Consider the following 20954-nt stretch of genomic DNA (forward strand, 5'->3'; position numbering starts at 1 on the left):
AAACCAATCAAAAAGGAAAGGGCAAAATAATGCCTGCCTACATTGTTTTCTATTCTTTTTCTAACTTCAGAAGCCGTTTCACTCGATTTATGTCTTGATATTGAAAAGAAGTCAATTGCATCTTCCGTTTCATGGTGACTTTAAAGTACGATTTGCATTGTTTTGATTGACCTGTTTCATGTTTTATTAGAAGACTGGCTTGCTAGTGGCTAGGTGGCTGGGAAAGAGGTTCTGTGATGTTCGGTTTACTGAAGCAGATTCACCTCACTGTTGGGGAATGACGCTATCAACGTAACACTTTTAATAATAACACGCTTCTTTTTCCAGTAGTTAGCGGTGTAGCATGCTGAAACAACACGTTGTTTTGATGTCAAATTTGACTGCGCACTTAGCATGATGGTGCAAAGGCTAAAATCCAACGAAAGCTGCAAATGTTCATCATCAATAGGGTTGGGTATCGTTTTAATTTTAGTGATTCCAATTCTGCTTATCGAATCTGGTTCTTATCGATTCTTATCGAATTTCCGGCAGTGAAAAAATAACAAATACTTCAAGAAAAAAGTATTTACCTTTTTATTCTTGACACATTTAGGCAATAACCAGTAGCCTGTAACTGTTAACTGTGACAATTAATTAAATAATGAAATAAACAACACTTCTTAATAAGAAACAGCACAAACTAAGTATGACACAAAAATAAAACATAAAATATATAAAATGCAGTTGCCATTATCTAAACAATTATTTGTGAATAAAATACTAAAAAAAGTGATTGAATTAATGATTAAAATTGATATATTTTTAATAAACTAGAGCATGTTTTCTAATATCTGTAAGTTATCTGGTGCGTAGTTGCAGGAGGACTCGAGACTGAGAGACTTAAACACGAAGCATTACTTCAGATTAATGGTGTGTTTCATCATATCAGAAGTACTTCCTCCTGCAGAAATATCTTAACCACAGTTATTGCATGTGGCAAAACTATCATCTTTTTTCACAAAGTTCAGCCAAACGTATGAACGTTTGCTGCGTTTATTGTGCTGATGCTAATGAACTGCGCATGTGCGTGATGAGATGTCCTTGTCGCAAGTCCTGGCAGACAGAGAAATGCTGTATTTCTAAAACTGAAATGCTCACTGATGTTTTGGCGAGTGATTGAAAATGTCAGGATTCGAAAAACAGAACCGCAATGCACGATCGAATCCCTGGTTCTTAGAAATTTGGAACCGGTTCTCGATTCCCAACCATTGGTTATTTACAAGGCACGTAACACACATTTATATTTAATATATTTTAATTTATTTGTAAGAAATATTTTCAATGTTAAAATGGCTAGCCGATATCTTTCTCTTTTGGTGTTGGGCTCACCTCCTCCTGCATGACTAACTTATCCTAACCCCAGTGTGCATTGTCCTCTTTCGTTTACTTTAGACTGCAGTGTGGCTGTTTCACATGACATGTCAGGTTTAAGTTCTAACAATAGAATCAAAAGTTAACCAATGTTAAAGCTAAACTTCAGCAAAGTTCATTGAAGATATCAGTTAGATTTATGTAAAAATTTGCTAGGCTGGGTTTTGCTGTCTGATCTTTTATGATGAATCTTTTTTGAAGTTTTTTATCTGTAGTAATACATTAAATAATGAAAGAAAAGACTGACTAGTTACCTAGTGTTTGAGGGGATATCTCTCTTGAACTTTTCACCTCAGACTGTTTACTAGTTATATCTGCATTTGTGCTGATAATCTAGTCTTTGATTCCTGGCTAAACACTTGGGAAACGTTAAAAGAATGTTCCTCAAGGTTCAGTGCGGGTTAAGCTCAATGGCCAACCTGTGACGTGAAAGTCATTTTGACTTGTCATTCAGTTTGTTAAAACAAACAATTGAAGCTGAAGCAGTATTCACTTACAATGGAATGGAAAAAACATCCATACCAGTGTACATTTTAACATTTATTTTGGTGCAAAGTTTAGTGTGAACATGATATGTAAATGTAAGAAAAACATACTGATTTAATCCTTACCTAAATGTGTTATCCCTAATACGTGCGTCATTTTTGTTTCTTTTGACAATTTATGAGAACTCAAAATTATCATCTGTGGTGAACAACAACGATGATGCTTAGAGGCTAGCATGAGGTTAGCATTAGCATCAGGGATTTCTCTAAAACAGCCACACTTTTTGTATCCGTTCCATTGGTCATTTTTATTTCATTTAAGTCCTCTCTGTCGTGTGTGTGTGTCTTATGTTGTATCATAATGTCTTATTGATTAGACGTTCTGCTGCAGAAGAGTGGATTTGTAGTGGCTGACGGGAGACCCGAGTCCTGTGGTAAGATGCTCGATCTGTTGCTGTGTTTCTGGCTCTCTTTTATTCATTAGGTGATCGATTCTTTCCCACAACTCCCTGTTGCTGCATCTTCAGCTTTGGTTATGAGCCAGGATTTATCCAGAGCCAGAGATATCTCTTTTCCTCTGCTTGTAGTACAGTGAACCTATCAACATTTCTTTAAAGGGATGCAGTCCAGCCACAAACAGAAAAATCTGTCAGCTTCTTAAAGTCTTTCTTTCATAGATTGCAGGAGGAGATATAAGATAGGATGTTAAAAATCTCCTTTCATGGGGCATATATGAAAGCCATATTGGAATTATGATATTGTTCATAAATTATGGATTTATTATTTTCTCTTGCGCTACCAATATTACTATAGTGTCTTTTCCTCCATGTTTACTTATAACTTCTTGAGCTGTTTGCTGACTAAAAGGTATATGACAGTGTGTTATACAAACCATTTTAGGAATTCGATTTTTGTCGTTGAAACCATGTGACCGTCTGATTTTGGCCGATAACATTGGACATTCGAAGTCGATAACCGATTTATTAGCTGATATGCAGTATCTAGATATTAATATAACATTTCCTAAGACTGAAACATAAAAGCAGTTGTCCACTTTTTGCCTTTTATGAAAACATGCACTGCAGAAAACAAGGTAACCGTTTTCTCCTGAAAATCATGTACCAAGCCTACTCTACACTAGCTAAATATAGCTGGTATATATCTTATTCAGCAAACAAATTATAGATTTCCTTAAAAAGCTACCCAGAACATTTTTCTTAATAGCAACAAGCCTAACAGGTCTCTCGACAGAAAGCATTCTGGCATTATTCTGATTCAAACAATTTGCTTTTCTTCCTATAATTTACACATTCATAAAAACTGTATCTACATAATGTAGCCACATCAACAATGTTTTGCGTGCAACTTAAGAAGTTTAACCAAAGGAAATGATTTACGACTTATTGGCTGTAATAAATCAGCCTAAATTTTATTATTGATAACTTTAAAATTGATCATTTATCGGCCGATACCGATATGGCCGATAATGTATCGCCATCATTACTCCGACGTAATGAGAAGCACTGTTGGTTTTTGATGCAGGCCCAACTCTCAGGCTAGCGGCATCGGATGACCACAACACACTGCTCTGATCATCTCCTGTATCTTTCCTTTATATTATAATTCGACCGAGAGATTGATGTGTTCATTTTACAGTTTTTTTTATTGTGATAGCTTGCACTTATTCATAATTTGTAATGCGTTGCTACGGTGTTCCGTTTCGGTGAACCTTTATAATTAATACCTTAATAAAACGTTGACAATCCAATAAATATTTGCAGAGTTTGTTTCCAAAATGAGAAATCATCATCATCATCAATCGTGTTTTTTTATTATGTTGTCATGTTTTTATTGTGTTAGTTAGCTGTATTTTTTATTCTTATCAAGGCTTAAATCAAAACAAACCAACTGCAGTATGATTGATACTCATTGGAAAGCACAATACAAAACTCAGTTCTTAAAATAACAAAAAAAGGCATCTCATTTGGGAAATAAACTCGTATTTTAATAACCACTCCTAAAAATAACTTTGTTCTCTCATTCCTCAAGGGCTGGTTCAGAGATGCGTCATCATACAGAAAGATGAGAACGGTTTTGGGCTGACCGTCAGCGGGGACAACCCTGTTTTTGTGCAGCTCGTCAAGCAAGGTAAGAGCCTGTCAGTCTCGCTTGTCTGTAACTTTGGCTCCGCCCCTCAGCTCCTCTGGGCGTCTGGTGCAGGGGTGTCTCCCCTTTCTGGACTGATGTGATTTGGCTGCACGTCAGAAATGAAGCTAATGTTCTCTGACCAGAACAAAGTTAGGGACTCGAAAAGCAGCTTGGAAGAGCAGGGCTGCATACACTTTGAATAAGATTTGAATGCTTTGATAAGTGTATTTGGAGCTAAAACAGTCAAGTGGATTCTCTGGGGTCACTAAGCCACAGCCTAGAAAGCATAGCAACACACTTAAAATCTTTCAGAACACCATTAGTAATAATATAGCGAGCCCTAGTTACATATGTTTTTATAAATTTGGACTACTGGCGTTAATGTGTCTAGTACGGTCAGACAAAGTTATGTTTGTTTTCCCCTCTATAAAACATGGTACAGTACAATCTGTGTTTATTTTGACATTAGTCACATCTGTTTTCTTAAATAGAGGCGTGATATTTTTGTTCTGACTTACATCATTGTCACCAGGTGATAAGACGTGCATTGTTCTATGTGTTCGTTTTAGTGAGCCTCTAGGTTTTAGCTGAACTTTAGCCCGTGAGAGAACTGTCAATCGCATAGAGGTGCTCAAACAGATTTCTAATCTAAAAATCAAGTCGTTCATATAAGAATCTTCAAGTCAAGATACAAGACGACACGTTTTATGACAAAGTTTCTGAGCACGTTCAAAACCATCTTGTCCTATGTCTCTGTCCATAGATGGAGCTGCCATGCAGGCAGGTGTTCAAACTGGGGACAGGATCATTAAGGTGAATGACTTCCACATGTAGATTTTTTATTATTTCTCAGTATTATTTCTCATTGCCAACCTTTACTTTTTATTCACCACTGCATCTTTTGTCTATTCTGCCATCTGCTGGTTACTATACAAGTCTGTATTTATTACGTTGAATCTAAGCACCCTGTCAGACCTTGCATTGGCCCCACCTCATATTTATTATGCATAAATGTATTTTATTTTCAATTAAACTTTAATATTTTTGTATAAATAAGCTATGGTGTAGTTCAGTGACAATGCACATACATTTGATTTGCAATAATGTGTTTATTGTTTTTCTCTTCTGCTTTAGGTTAACGGGACATTGGTGACGCATTCAAACCACGTTGAAGTGGTGAAGTTAATCAAATGTAAGTAAAAACTCTTTGTTTAGTTGGAAACAAGTGCCTTATATTTGCCTCAATGACCCAGACTTATTTGTTTATTGCAGCCGGCTCTTATGTGGCCCTGACAGTATTAGGTCGACCCCCCGGGTTTCCCCAGATCCCCCTCCCTGAGCTAGACCTGTGTCCCGGCTCACCAGGGGTTTGTGAGGAGACCTTTGTTAGGACCCCTGACTCTTACAGAGCAATTGAACGCAACTCCTCACTGGTATCATGGGTAAGCATAAGGGTGATTTTTACAGTTTTTGTCATTTACATTTAGTCATTTAGCAGACGCTTTTATCCAAAGCGACTTACAAAGAATTCATGGAGCAATAAGCGATATGTCATAAAAGAGCGATAGTACGATAGGTGCTAATTCAGAGTTACTAGTTTCAACAAAAGCTAGACCACTGCCTGTTGAAAGAAAAGAGAGACGGTTAGTGTACAATATATTTCTTTTCAGTTGTCTGTCAAGTTTTCACAGAAGTGATGGGTTTTAAGTAGTTTTTTGAAGGTTGTGAGAGATGTGGTTGACCGGACGGTGTTAGGAAGAATGTTCCACCAGGAAAGAGTTGTGACCAAGAATGAGCGGGAAAGCGATTTAATGCCCTTATGAGAAGGCAATTCAAGGCGCAACTCGTTTGCTGAACGCATGGTTCTTGATGGAGTGTAGTAGGATGTGAAAGTATGCCGATGCAGATCCAGTGATAGTCCTGTAGGCAAACATCAGTGACTTGAATCTGATCCGGGCTTCAACCGGTAGCCACTGGAGAGAGATGAAAAGGGGTGTCGCATGGGACCTTTTGGGCTGTTGGAAGACGAGGCGTGCTGCTGCGTTTTGAACCAGCTGGAGTGGTATGATAGCCTTTGCAGGAAGACCAGCAAGGAGAGCATTGCAGTAGTCCATATAAACATCATACTTTGATCCGATCCTGCTTTTTAATTAATCTACACTTTGTCAACAGTCTGTTTATATGCAAATGGTTTAGTTATTGCCGTAACAATTCTTTTCATTTTATTATCATTGACAAAATCATCCATAAACATTTTTGTCAGTAGGCTGACACTGGGTAAACCTGGGAAACCAGTTCCGTCTCTCAAAATAGTTGAATTTGCTGTTTGTATACAGTACGAGTTGTAGTTTTACTTCCTCATAACTCTCCTCCACTTATATTGCCAGACCAAATATATTTTTTTCCGCTCCTCCTCATTCTCAAACCAACCCTACTTGTGTATTAATAGGAAGAGAACAGCGTTCCACACAACCAAAGATTGGACAACAAGAGGATTGTGTACAGGGAGCAGCTTGACATGCAGGTTAGATTCTAAACGTCCAGGGTTTGTTTTAAAGAGAGAACTTAACACTGTTCTATCTGTGGTTTAAGGTAAACCCGCACGTAACGTCTGATTTGTCGACGTGGCTCTGTCAGTAAAGTGTTGAGTTGAGATGTATTGTTGCAAGTATGACTCAAGTTGATAAGGAGGCTTTTCCTGTTGTGAGGTTATTTACAGCTCTAGTTTAGCTGATAAGTGAACAGCCAGCCCGAGTCTCCGCCACCCACGCATGGACTGACTGCAGTTGTACCACATCTCTATATTTAGTAAACAAAGATCGGTCATTATGGTTCTCCTGGAGAACTTTTAGAATTTTCATAAATGTTGTATGATTCATATCTTTATTCATAGTTATTTGAGAATAAACAAAGAGATGTATACATTTCAAAAGAATTAATAATGTAGCACATATGTTGCACGTTTACTTATGAGGATTTACTTGTAGAGGATTCCTTTTAGAGATTGTAAAATAGTTTCTGTTTTGCTCGTAGGGACTGAAGGATGAACACAACACAACACCCAAACCGCTACGGGACGTCCAAGAAGCTAAGAAGAACATTCCACATCAGCTCAACAGAGCTTCACATGTATGAGAGTTCCATTGACTTCGCATTTAAAGCATCACACGGGGACGAATAGTGTTTGACCAATATTTGTTTCTTCAATAGATTGTGAAATCTTGAGATCTAGATGTTGACGTCGCGTTATTTGAAGATAGTGACGGAAACATTTCTTCCTTGTTCACCCTTCACGTTTGAACATTTTACCTAAAAAAGCTAATTGTTAATTAAAATGTTAATTATCGAAAATTAAATCTTGTATAGTGGAGATGCAGTCTTCCAGTGACTCTAGTTTAAAAAGCAAAAACCCCACAATTTTGCATGGTTTGTGTCAGATGGATTTACTGTAAATCTGCTCTCTAGGAGGGTCTGTATCTCAGGAACAGTGAAGACGGATGCTGGACGGATGAGGATAAAAGAGACTTCAGTCCTGAAAGTTTCTGGAGTGGAGGTTCAGTGGCACCTGTAAGTGTCGACACATCTTCATTCATCTCAGTTAAACAGTGGCACTCGTTGTGTGTACAGCCAAAGCCACTCGGCGATAAATAGCCTCTCTCGTGTGAAGTAGGCCAGCACTTTAATGGCTCTTGTTTTTCCTTCACTGCGGCGTTATTATTTGTTTTTATGGTTTGTAATGTGCAGGTCCAACGGCGGTTCTACCCAGCCTCTCCGGAGAGCCAAAGAGATTCCAACTGCTCCAGTCCTAAAAGCACCCCTAGAGACAGCCTCTACTCCTGCCCGTCCCCGGACGTCGACGACGGATCTGATCTGGTGATAATCACATTCATTTTGCTTGACGGGACTTTATCGCCTGATCTCAGATCAGGATAAAGCTGATGCTCTCTGCTCCCTGCTGCAGGATTCTCGCTTACAGACATCCGTAAGGAGACCGACCTCCCGGCAGACTTCGGAGATCATCGCTCCCGAAGATGAAGAATTTGACACGGAGCAGGAACAGGTACTGGAGTTGAGTTATTTCATCGGTGTAGGGGCGAGCGATTAATTACATTTGCGATTAAATCGCGATGTGATAAAACGTGATTTTCTAACTGCAAAGACTGCGATTAATTATTGGAATGTATAGTTACTTGCGACCCTGCTCGGAGCTGACCAGTACCATCTCAAAAGCATTAAAATGCAATATAAACACGTGTGTGCTAACCTTAATGCTACCTCAAGGGGCAATACTACTAACGTCATGCAGCACTTACACAATAATAAGATAATAATTACTGTAAAATATTTTCATAGCCCAGGCCCACTGTTTAATATTTTCTCAATATTGTATTCTGTATTTATTCTAACTGTATATCCTGCACTTGGTATTTGCACTTCTGGTTAGACCTAAACTACATTTCGTTACACTGTACTTGTATATGTGTAATGACAATAACGTATAATCTAATCTAATACCTTATTATATGAAATTTAACAAATCATTCAATATACTAGCATGATTGAGGTAGTTCTATAAAATATGTCAATCAATTCATGAATCAACTAATATCATAAGCCTGGCATATAGTTTATGGTTAATCCGTCTAATAATGCGTTGGTTACCATGATCTATTGGTTTTCTTTATAAAGTAATACAGAAGATATGGTGATAAAAAAAATCTCATTAAATTACAAAACTTGTAAAAAAAATCGAATGTGTGAGAGAATCTAGTTTTTGTTCGTTAAGATTTATAACCTGATGTGTTGTACCAGGTGAACGGCCAGTGCAGCTGCTTCCAGGATATCGAGCTGCTCAAGACTCGCCCTGCTCATCTCGCTGTGTTCTTCCATCATGTGATCTCACAGTTTGACCCTGCACCTCTGGTGAGTTTCAGCGTACTTTTGACCAAAGCGATAAACATCAAATCAAACAAATCTTTGACTCTCACTTATGCCCCACAGCTATGCTACCTCTATGCCGATCTCTACAAGCACACCAACTCCAAAGAAGCACGTCGGATCTTCACTGACTTCTTAGGGTTCTTTATAGACCGGGGGGCAGTAAGTGTAGTCTGTTTTCACACCTCATGCAATCCTGTTAAATCCCGTCAGTGTCTGCTTTGGGTAGTGTCAGTCTTTGGGCAAGTTGAGGCAAAAGCCCAGATCCGCCCAGAGATCAACCTTGTCTTTTGTCTTGAGAGGTGTTTTTGAAGGTTGCTCCTTTCCCAGAAGCCTCAGGGTCAGGAAGCTAACATGCTCTCAGACAACCTTTTACTCCACGGTCATCACATATATTTTTCTTCTCAATGTGCATTTGTGCATGTGTTTGTGAGTTTGCACGAGTCCAGCCTGCAGCAAACTCTGTTCTTTTGCTACTAGATGGTGGTGTAGTTTAATTGGAACAGTTTTTCTCCAAAGCTTTGCAGTTTTTACCTTGATTGAGGTTGTAGTTGTTTTGCAGGCAAACAATATAAACTGTATAATTGTTGTACCGTTTAATTTAAACTATTGTTTTCGTTCAACAGCATTTGAAGGTTGCTGTGCCTGAATCCATCTCTTCCGAACTCGGTAAGCGTTCAGAAGTATTTTCATATTTTTATTCGGAGGTAAGATAAAATATTGTTGTTCTTGTGTTGTTCTAACAGAGATTTGTTTGTTTCAACTCAAACGCATATAATTTCTCGGCTCCTGGAGGGAAACCGTAATTATTCAGAAAGCACAAATCCCTTTTAACATTCACATTGAGTGTGCATGTAATTATGGAATTAGCTTTTGAAGGACTCGGTCACTATGTCCGTGTGTCATGTTGACATAATGGGAAATCACAGCATGTTGTGTGTTCACTTCATGGACCCAAATGAGGGCTTTTTTGGTTCATACAAGTTGTATTTAGATGATTAACGTGTGTTCCAGTGTGTATTTGGCTTAAGTGTTTGTATATACAGTACAAAACTGTGTATTCATAAAGCCGCAGAAAAATAAAGAGACTTTTAAAATAAAGAGAAATTTATTTTTAGGTGTAATGTGGCCATTCAACAAAATCAAATCTCAGAAATGACAAAGTCATCCAACAGCAATGTGAAAGACTGACAGCATGACAAGACACATGAGAACTGTGATAAAAAAGTTTTTAAATACATGTACAACAAGAGCTGCAAACAGTACCACCGGGGCGTTTCTAGGGACTGCCAACAAAATTACCTCAGAGACCTAGATGGAACATGAGGTTTAATTAAATCGTATAGATAGGATGGGGCTAAAGAATTTAAGGATTTAAAAGCAATTACTAAAATCTTGAAATCGATTCTAAAATGGACCGGAAGCCAGTGAAGGGAAGCCAATATGGGGGAAATATGTTCCCGTTTAAGCATACGTTTTAAAAGTCGAGCTAACATGAGAGGATAGGCTCGATTGACACCAACATACTGGGCATTACAGTAATCTAGACAAGATTAAATAAAGACATGTATAAGCCTTTTAAAAACATGAAATGATAAAAAAAGGCTTGACCTTAGATAAGAGCCTTAAATTATAAAAACTTGAATTTTATACAGAGTTTATCTGTTTGTCTACTTTAAACCCCTGTCTAATGTTATACCTGGATATATGGCTGTAGACTTCACATCTGGACAAAGGTCCCAGATCAGTGTTTAAGGACTTGTTAGTAAGATTCGGGCCAGATACCACTATTTCTGTCTTACTCTGATTAAAATGTAAAAGATTAGCGACTATCTAATCTTTAAGGCAATCAAAGAGAGGTTGTAAAGAACTGGCATTTTTCCGTTTAAGTGGCAGATACATTTGTGTGTCGTCTGCGTAACAATAGAATGAAATATAACATTTCCTAAGAATAGAACCCAATGGGAGCATATGCAGAGAAAACAGCATAGGGCCAAGGATAGAGCCCTGAGGGACGCCAAATGGGAGGGGAACAGATACGGATTTTGGCGGACAGAAAAAAGTCCTATCAGTTAGGTAGGACCTGAACCAATACCTTTGATGCCAACAAAATGTTCCAACCAGTAGAGCAGAATATTATGGTCAATGGTGTCGAATGCTGATGTCAGATCAAAAGCAATAGAATGGCTGAATCACCTGAGTCAGTGTTCAATAAAAGATCATTAAAGACTTTACAAGAGCGGTTTCCGTACTATGAAGAGCTTTAAAACCAGATTGATATATCGCTTAAGATTTTATGCGAATATAAGAAAAATTGCACCTGGATGCAGACAAGTTTCTAATAATTTAGAGAGAAAGGGGAGTCTGGAGGTCTATAATTAGAAAGGACCATTGTATCCAGGTTTTTTTTTTAGCAAAGGTTGTTTAAAACAACACCTAATTTAGCAACAATATCTGGTTGACACTCCAACATAGAAGGTGTTTTTTTTTGCACCCTAAAGAGCCACAAAGGTTACAAACTTTCTACAAATTTCTATTTGACTGCTAGCATTGTATTTATGTAATTCTATTACCTTGAATTCCAATAGTATCATTATTGTGAATTATATTTGACATTATAATAACGTAGTGAAAAGCCATAGTCCATTTTATGTTCCCATTTATAATCTATAATGTTATACGTGTCTGGTTTTGTCCATATTGTGTACACCAGCCATGAACAAATAGCTCAGTTAACATACTCATAATATCTGAGATTAAAATATTTTCATCTGTTGTTAGAGAGAAGAAGACTGGAGCTGATTCCTGAAGAGTTGCACAGACAGTATATACAGACAATGCAGGAAACTCTTCTTCCAGACATTCAGAGAAACCTTGAGGACTTCAGGTAAGGAATATATTAGCAGTGTTGTTCTCTGCCAAAGTGAACCCAGTTTCTCATTCAGATCTGAACGCATTAATGACGCTGTGCCATGTATCGTTTTAGGCAGAAACGCAATATGGGCTTGACTCTGGCTGAGGTGGAGCTCGCACGGCTGGACTCTGAACCGCTGCTTTTGGAGAGAGAGCGAGCATGTGCCGAGAACATCCTATCAAAAATCGATGATGTCCTGTGAGTGTCGCTCTCGGTTAATCTCTCAGCGTTTAGGCCATTTTAGCATTTTATGCATTTAATATTCTCAGTATGTTCGTGCTTTTAAATTTAGGTAATATGTAATGATTTTAATGCGCTTTTTATTTGGCCAATAAATTAAGAGGGTGGAATTAGTGAGACTACTTTGTGATCTGTCCTTGTCTCTGTGGGACAGATATAAATAACGTCTCTGGTGTCTCCTCTATATAAAAGAAATTGCTCTTTTAATTTAAAGCAATGTTTAGACCATATAGTCAAATGGATTTCAAATTAAATAATTTATTTAGACTCAAGATTGTGTTCTCTCTTCCTGCCTCCCCTCTTACACATGTCTCTGTCTTTCAGGGTGACTTCACAGCCCACAGAAGAGGAGAAATGGTGAGAAATATTTGATGTTTTTCTTCTGGCAAGTCTCATCTGTAACCACAGACAATAAAAACAATAGGTTATAGCAGGTTATTAGATCGCACATAAAGACGTTTCGTCATATTTGTTGTTATATTGTCAGCCCGAGGGGCCACCTCGTCGACACTTGACACAAATGCAAAATGCTGGAGAACAGAGCGACTTAATGAGATTTTCTAATCTTCATGCACTCCCGGTCCTCATTTACTATAATGTAGGCAAACATATGTGAAATGCCATATGGCAACACCACAAGCCTGTATGATTTATGAATGCACAGGACATATGGGGTGGATAGATGTTTAGTGACATATGGCAGAAGAAGACACGATAAGCTCTGAATTATGTTAACAGACGGAGTCGTCCACATGGAGCCAGCAGCACAGGCACAACACAACCCTCAGAGACTAGAATCTAAGTTAGCAAACGCGTAGATGCTTTGTGCAGCCAGTTAGTATAATTATTTTCTAGATTAACCATGAAGAGGAAATCTAAACCTTGATGTGGTTGTGTGTCTTTCCAGCACAACAATCCAGTATGTTATATACATGTACATGAAGCATCTGGGACTCCGAGTCAAAGAGCAACGAATCCTGGAATCAAAGCGACCCCGAATACATTTTCTTCCTTCCAAGCTGAGGGTAAATGCTTGTTATTTTGCTCACCCCTTCATGTTTATAACTCTTGTTTTAAAACCTATTGATCTGTAATGAACAGTTATATGATCAGTATTTCATTCGCTGTGTCTGCCGTCTTGTTGCAATTCATTCTGGGATTGCATATTTCAGAAAAGCAAAACAGAGAAGGAAGGAGAGGAGAAACTCAAGAAGAATCGCTTCCCCATTCGGGTGCCCCCACGGTGGCCAGTTCGCATCGAATCAATAACGGGTATGCAAGAGCGTTTGCTTTCAGTTAGTAAACACCTTTTACACTTATTTGACTCATTTTTCATTACCAGCTCAACTTTCTGAACTCAGCTGGATCATATTTATGTTTAGTTTTGGGATTTTGTTTTTTATTTGCAATCGTTGGGGGGCTCATATTAGTAAGTGAACTGAAGTTTGACCTCCTGGGTAAAATTCTAATGTCAGAATTGATTTGATTTACTCACATGCATCAGAAAATACCCTAGTACAAGTTAGGCTGTGTTTATACTACTGCGTTTACTCATAATTCTTGGAACAGTTACGCCTGGCATTTACACTACACCGGAGTTTCAGCCCCGTGAAAACTGAGACTTCTGCAGACCTCGGTTTAGTTCGAGAAGGCCGGTGTTAGTCTTTAGAATAAGCATGCGTGGTTGCCCACATTCACTTACTTATTGGGTCATCTGTACCATTGGTGTTTGCTTCCCTGATTCGTTAAGCCTCTGTCATATGTGCCATATGCTACCTGAAGGTGGCAAGGACCGTGTTAACAACAGGCTTGTTTAACTTCAAGCGTTACACGGATCAACACTGTAATAATAATAATACATTTATTTTTTAAAGCGCAATTCTCTTCATCAACATGCCAGTAAAATAAGATTCTTGTAGAGGTTTTGCACATCAGAGTTATGCGCACCACACGTTTACTTCCAACACCAGCGCTCAATGGGAAAGGCCAAAGATAATAATAAAAGGTGCGCCATTGTCATTGCAGTAAATTTGAAGAAAAGCTCTACCTATGACGTAAATAGCTGTCCGACAGGCAGTCGAGTGGCATGACTTTCATTAAACGAACTTTGGCATGGTGCTGTAGACACTCTTTCTGCATGTGCTGAGTGAGAGCAACACGGACGTGCTGCTTTCGTATGCAGTGTAAAAATACATTCTTGATGCGACAAAATTCGTTCATTATCACTTTAGTACAACGGGGATAAACTAAAGCCAGCCTGTGTCTGTTCGCAAGCATTATACTCAACTGCACATTGCTTCTCGTGTTGCAGGCAGCATCACTTCGCCGCTCGACCACCACTCGCTATTAGATATTACTCGTGGGGATGCATTCCTCTATCTCAGCACACAGACAAACGGACAGAGCCAGTTCAGAGTGTAATAAGCTCACAGAAATAATTTAAATGCAAAACCATTTAGGTCATACCGAACGGTTCAATATTATATTGAGAATTGAGGCATCCCTAGTGTGTAAAGCAATAACAGATCATACAGGTACTGAGGAGCCAGGTTATGCAAAGCCTTAAATGTTAACATAAGGATTTTAAAATCCATATGATATCTGACAGGGACCCAATGCAAAGACTGCAAAACAGGAGAAATATGATCACCATTTTAGATACTCCAGCATAATACGGGAAAACATTACACCAACAAGAGAGAGAATCGAGAGCCGTATGCTTTTATATTGTTCATAATAGCAGTTAAATCAAGTGTGTTCCCGGCTTTAGACAACCCTTTTAATTTGCAGTACAGTGCAGGAGCGTAAGACACATTTTTCAAATTGGAATGGTTTTTATCTTGACATCATAAAAACCCATCGCTTTTGGTTCAGCACCACTATGTGTATGTGAACGCGCTGTCTTTAAATGAATATTTTATAGTTGGCTTTCATATCCAGGCAGTTTTCAAATGTGGAAGACTTGCCCTGGTTTTCAACGTCCTCTAGGTGGTGAAAGAGTCATATTTGATGCTGGATCTTCTTTGGTGTTTGTGTGCGTTTGAGCAGGTGGGAAGGCAGGAGAAAGCTTCAAGCAAAGGCCTCAAAAGCAGATGTCTCAACCAGCGATGGGCGGGTCAGAGCCAGTAGAGGGTGGACGTATGCGGGGCAGTCAGTCAAGCGATGGCTCAGATCTCATACAGAGCCCGGGATTCATCACATCTCCAGCCTTCAGCAGCCCTTACAGCTCACCGTCAGACCCCTCTGGAAGGGAGACGGAGTTTGGTGAGTTCTCGATTCCCAGTGACCCGAATGATCATTGTCCTTTCATAGGGTTGCACTCCATTTTACGATCCTGCAATCTGAAGCTATTAATTGTTGAAGCTATACTAAATTGTTGGATACGATAGTGTTCTGTAGTTTTTAACTGGTAAATTTAAAAATAGGGGTCAGCTGTGGCCTAATGGTTAGAGTGTTGGGCTTGTGATCAGAAGGTTGCCGGTTCGAATCTCAGTGCCAGCAGGTCATGACTGAAGGGCCCTTGAGCAAGGCACCTTACTCCTGATTGCTCTGCAGTAATGTGCCACTGTATAAAACTACTTGTAAGTCGCTTTGGATAAAAGCATCTGCCAAATGAATAAATGTAAATGTAAAATGTAAAAACAGCAGTTAAATCTTTGTTATAGATGGTTTCAGCTGCAACAACATAACTTAATGTGGCCCAAACTTCCAGTAGACCTCCACAAAGAATCAATAACTGTTCAGTAGTTTTCATGTATGTAATACAATTTATTATCAATGAAATGTTAATATAAAGTAAATATAAAATACATTGTTATACTATAACAAAACACAACTTCAGTCCAGGCATATACATCTGACAAAACTGTCTATACAGTTGTATTTTCTTTTTTTGGATCTAGGTATTTTACTACAGTTTACTATAGGGAATACTGTGGTATAATGTATATTTTTTTATGTTTAAAACAACTGTAGCTGTAATACCAGCGATTCCGTCAAGCCAGCCAATCAAATAACACCTTGCGTTTTTGAGAAGAGCTTGCTATTTTTGTGTGCACTATGTATGATAAATGGAGAATCACGATTCTTTTGTTTCAGATTTTTAAAATTAAAGCGGTTACTTTTTTTGTTTTACTTAAAATGTGAAACTTTATAAAAAGTGTTAATGGATTACATTGACTATATTTAAATATTTATACGGTAAAACAAATTCATAAGGGGACACCTGCAATTGAAGGTCTTTAGAAAGATTGATACATTTGCTTGACATTTACAGATTGCTTGAAGAAGTCAAGATTTCACACCAACACAGTATTTACATATAAACAGTTTAAAATAACCTGAAAACATGGAATGCAGGGCCGTTTGCTGAAAAACAATATACAGCTTCTTTATTTGTGCAAATCGCCACCATACACTCTCGAGACGTGTTTTTACCATAGCGACAGATAAAAGAGCGCACTCGGATTTGTCCGCCCTACAAACTGCAATCGTTAAGAGTTTCTCTCTCTTTGTCTTTAGGTATGAGCCCATCTGCTGTGGTTCCACGGTTAAGTGATGGCCTGCAGACTGGAGATGTGCTGGACAGCATCTACCCTCCTTGTGACTACATCCCATATAGCGTGGACCCCCTGGATGAGGACAGAGAGGGAGACAGGTGCAGCATTAATGCCTTCAGTTCTTTGTGTGTCTTTGTGTTGGATGCTAACGCACACTGAGCTCTGCAACCTCACCAGCATCAACTTTGATTTAGCTACTAACCTAAGTGTGGACTTTGTGTCAGTGAAGTGAGCAAGTTTGTACTGTTTTACAGACTTCTTGATGCGGGAACACCCAAACTGATTAGAAGGTACTGGTCACTGGCTGCTGTCAATCACTGTTGTTGTCCCGCCTCCCATCTACACATGTCTGCACCCCTTTCACTGAGAAATCTTATTTGTTGTGCCCAAACGTTTATAGTGCAGTACATAGGACACCTACAGCTCAACACCAACAATCACATTTCGACACCTACATATCAAGGGTCATGAAAAGGTTTGTAGAGCATTTCTCTCTCTTTCACACACAGGTTTGAGGAGATGCAGAGTGAAGATGATCAGGGGAGTGACGTTTACTCTGATTTAGATCCTCCAAACTGGCAGCAACTGGTGGGGCGTGATGTTCTAGCAGGCCTGACACCCCACGAGATCAAACGACAAGAAGTCATAAATGGTTCGACCTCGTTCTCCTTTTGCTTCCATATATCACACATGCACTTGAGATGTTTAGATTGAACGGACAAAGTGCTGTCGAGACCAAACTCCGAATAGTTTTGTTTAGATGAGATCAGACTCTACGCAGATGTTTTGGTGTTACTGAATTAAGCCTCATTCTCACTGATCTTTGCAGAGCTGTTCTACACGGAACGAACACACGTGCGCATGCTGAAGGTCCTGGATAGGGTGTTCTATCAAAAACTCACCCGGGACAACATACTGCCCCCTGCTGACATTAAAAACATATTCACCAACCTGGAAGACATCATCCAACTGCACAGTACGCCATCCTGAGCTGATGATATTTAGACACTTAAAATGTTTCATTCTCACCGGTGCTCTCTTTGATTTTAGTGAGGATGGCAGATCACATGACTGCAATACGCAAGAAGTACGAGTCATCGGTTATTGACCACATAGGAGATGAGTTACTGTCTTGGGTAAGAATACATGTTTGTATTTGTGTAGTGATGAATTCGTGGGGGGTGATATTATTGATTTAAATCTTTGTCTCTTAGTATGGTTTTAAATCAAATACATAAAAATAACCTTTAAAAGGTAGAATATAAAAGCTTTAGAATTTCCTATTTATTGTGTTATGTATTTTTTAAATGGTATTAAGGTATTACACGGTTTACAAGAACGATGACTGTAAAGTTTTAAATATTACTGTACTTTACAGTGGACTAATCATTTACATCGATTTTTTCCCAGCTGTTTAATAATAAAATATGATAAAATAAGTCTTGTCACTTCATGGCAAAGCTGTTTTTTAATATGCAGTCTCCCAGCCAATCACCTTAAGGTGCTATATTTGGTTGTGATAAAAATCATAAGAGACAAGATCACTGCCAGGGCAACAGAACGATGGTTTTTGAGATCAGAAATGTAATTTATTTTAAGATCATGATCTGACAGTAGCTTAACTACAAAACTGTTTTTGAGAAATTGAAATAATAGATTTTTGACTGTAGTCCAAGTCAAAAATTGTCAATTGACTTCTAACTTCTTTTGTTTAAAAGTCAACAGGGTATCAAACCCCTAAGGGGCTGTTCAGACTGTAACTTTAAAAAAAAATTGTTTTAAGTTCTTCATTTCGGAGAATAGCGGGGTTAGTGTCACAACTATAATGATAAAGATACAGAAAATGATTTGGTTAGGATCGATTTCAGAGTGATTATTTTTGTGTTGAACAGTTTTTGTCTGTTTAAGTATTATCGTGAATGTTTTGCTATTAATGGTCGTGAAGCAGGTTTAATGTCTGAATTAAAAGCGGTGCGTTAAAGGCGGGATATTATATACTGATGTAATGTTAAGTCTGTGTAAGCTAGCAAAATATATGCTTTGCATCCCGGACACGAGTGCACCTTTAGAGAGAGAGAAGAGAAAAGACGACTGCAGCACACAAGCTCAAAATAAAAGTTATCGTTATCATCCGCTGGTGTGGACGCAAATATAGTTCTGCCAGCCGTCTTGCTTTGTGGCCCTGATCCCCCTACCTTGTTTTTGTAGTTTAGTGGTGGAGAGGAAGAGAAGATCAAGCATGCGGTGGGCACTTTTTGCAGTAACCAGCCTTTCGCCCTGGAGCTCATCAAATCACGACAGAAGAAGGACCCGCGTTTCACCACCTTCATGCAGGTGGGTTGAGTTTCCCTGCCACCCTGTTCTCTCCATCTGCGAATTACTAGATAGAGACGGTCTGAAGCATACTTTAGCATCATGGTAACAAAAAGTAGCAAACTCTAACTTAAACAAAAATCGGTTATTGAGCAGGTGCATTTAAACAGTGAAGGGCAAGGAGACCCCCGTTTCCCATCAGGAAGCCTAACATATTGATGCGTTGAGCTGTCTGGTCTAATTTCACAAGAGATGTCTGTTTGATGTCATTTGGCTTGAACTCTTGTAGAGTACCTGCACAGTGAAATGCAGTTTCATGTTTCAAACACAGATGGCACTAAAGAGGCGAACATTACTGTTACAATTTGTTTATTTGCCCATTTTTACAGCTTTCAAAGTTGATCTTTTAATGCATTCTCTGTACGCCAGGGATTTGTTTTGTGCATTTTTAATAAATCAACACCACAATGTTTAACAAATGAAAAATTTAATCTAGTGCATTCATTTTTATTGGATTAAAATATTTAATGTCAAATGTGACTTGGCTGTCCTACTTATTTACAACAAATGTTTATTACAGCATGTTTTCTATTTTGGTTTGCTATTAAAGCAGTAAATATACTTCATATTAGTAAAATAATCTCTGAATTTTTAATCATGTCTGGATTGCCTAGCAGCCCAGAAACCATTGGAGAGAAAAGGTGTGATTATATTTGTAGGATACACAGAAGGATTTGGTTATCTTGAAGCGAAGAGTTTATTAACCTAAGCAAGACCTAATTGTTTTGGGTCTTGAGGGAGCGTGTTGTTTTATATCACGCTGTGGAAGGAGGTGCAGATAAAATGGAGAGCAAGGCACAAGATTTAACAACCTCTCAACGGCAAATATGCCGTGTTCATTGAAAACAAGCACGCTAATCTGTCCAATGAGAAAAGCGTTGTGTAAGCACTACAACATGAAGGTGCAATAAATATGTAAAACTGGCTGTTAGAGTGTATACTTGTGAGGTTTGTATCTTGGCGCAAAATGCGGGATGATGAAGGTTGTTCAATTCTAAGTGCAAGATGTTCGTCACTCTGGGAACAGTATATTTACACGTTTTTTATGACACAACATCATTCATGAGTCAAGTTTGCAGTTCATTTATTCCCTACTAGAATGAAGGACCCAATCCAGGTTGAAGTGTTCTGTTGGGAGACTTTCGCTGAAAGAGAAATGTGCTACAGATTAGAAAAGATTTTCTTGTGGCTTTGCATGCATTGTTCTCCTGAAATTGATGTTTGGCCTTTTCCGCACCATCTGCAGGAGGCTGAAAGTAATCGACTGTGCCGAAGACTCCAGCTGAAGGACATTATCCCAGCGGAGATGCAGAGGTTCACAAAGTACCCTTTACTGATGGACAACATTACCAAGTACACAGGTACATACTGTTCATCTGTCTTTGTGGTTGACCCCAAAATAATATGTATCATTTATTCACCCTCATTTTGTTTACAACCTGTATATGATCCTTCATACTGTGGAACACAAAAGAAGATATTCTGAGAAATGGCTTGGTGGTTTAATGTCCCATACAATGAGTTAATGGGGGCCGATGTTGTTTTGTTACCAACATTAATATTGTCTTTTGTGCAATGTAGTATTAGCAAATGTGATGTAAACCGTATTCCACTCCTGAGTGTATAAACTTGCCTGTGTTAAAACACAGCGTACCATGGTGCATCTGGTAGCTTTAATATCAAAATATTCTGGATGTGTGCTATCCTGCTGGAAGACTCTGTCAGCCACGAACGTGTCTAGGTCGACTTTTCAAAGATATGTTGCTGTTCGGACACCAACTATTAGTAAATTAGAGCTGTGACGGCTCTTAAATCCCAATTATTATTCAGAAATGATAAAAAGCGGGTACTGCACACTTTCACAGCCTTTCTCACATTATTTGGCAG

The 20954-nt window shown here is 38.7% G+C and overlaps 1 protein-coding gene across 5 annotated transcripts in view; it reads left to right on the forward strand.

The window, feature by feature from the left end:
- Positions 1–20954, forward strand: part of arhgef12a (Rho guanine nucleotide exchange factor (GEF) 12a) — a 45293-nt gene that overhangs the window by 17486 nt on the left and 6853 nt on the right. For 3 of the 5 annotated variants that reach the window (XM_079481847.1, XM_079481848.1, XM_079481849.1), the window contains exons 4-29: positions 2273–2329; positions 3945–4043; positions 4807–4856; positions 5178–5235; positions 5316–5485; positions 6493–6567; positions 7077–7172; positions 7509–7610; positions 7788–7916; positions 8005–8103; positions 8856–8966; positions 9045–9143; positions 9608–9650; positions 11763–11868; positions 11968–12093; positions 12460–12492; positions 13043–13160; positions 13308–13407; positions 15184–15399; positions 16657–16792; positions 16949–16984; positions 17204–17346; positions 17524–17670; positions 17745–17830; positions 18903–19028; positions 20314–20428. In XM_079481847.1, coding sequence (XP_079337973.1) covers positions 2273–2329; positions 3945–4043; positions 4807–4856; positions 5178–5235; positions 5316–5485; positions 6493–6567; positions 7077–7172; positions 7509–7610; positions 7788–7916; positions 8005–8103; positions 8856–8966; positions 9045–9143; positions 9608–9650; positions 11763–11868; positions 11968–12093; positions 12460–12492; positions 13043–13160; positions 13308–13407; positions 15184–15399; positions 16657–16792; positions 16949–16984; positions 17204–17346; positions 17524–17670; positions 17745–17830; positions 18903–19028; positions 20314–20428 — 2676 coding nt within the window. The remainder of the gene's footprint in view (positions 1–2272; positions 2330–3944; positions 4044–4806; positions 4857–5177; positions 5236–5315; positions 5486–6492; positions 6568–7076; positions 7173–7508; positions 7611–7787; positions 7917–8004; positions 8104–8855; positions 8967–9044; positions 9144–9607; positions 9651–11762; positions 11869–11967; positions 12094–12459; positions 12493–13042; positions 13161–13307; positions 13408–15183; positions 15400–16656; positions 16793–16948; positions 16985–17203; positions 17347–17523; positions 17671–17744; positions 17831–18902; positions 19029–20313; positions 20429–20954) is intronic. The other 2 variants (XM_079481851.1, XM_079481850.1) reach the window with 2 other exon arrangements.

This window comes from Barbatula barbatula, assembly GCF_947034865.1.
Source record: "Barbatula barbatula genome assembly, chromosome: 19".
Lineage (NCBI taxonomy): Eukaryota > Metazoa > Chordata > Actinopteri > Cypriniformes > Nemacheilidae > Barbatula > Barbatula barbatula.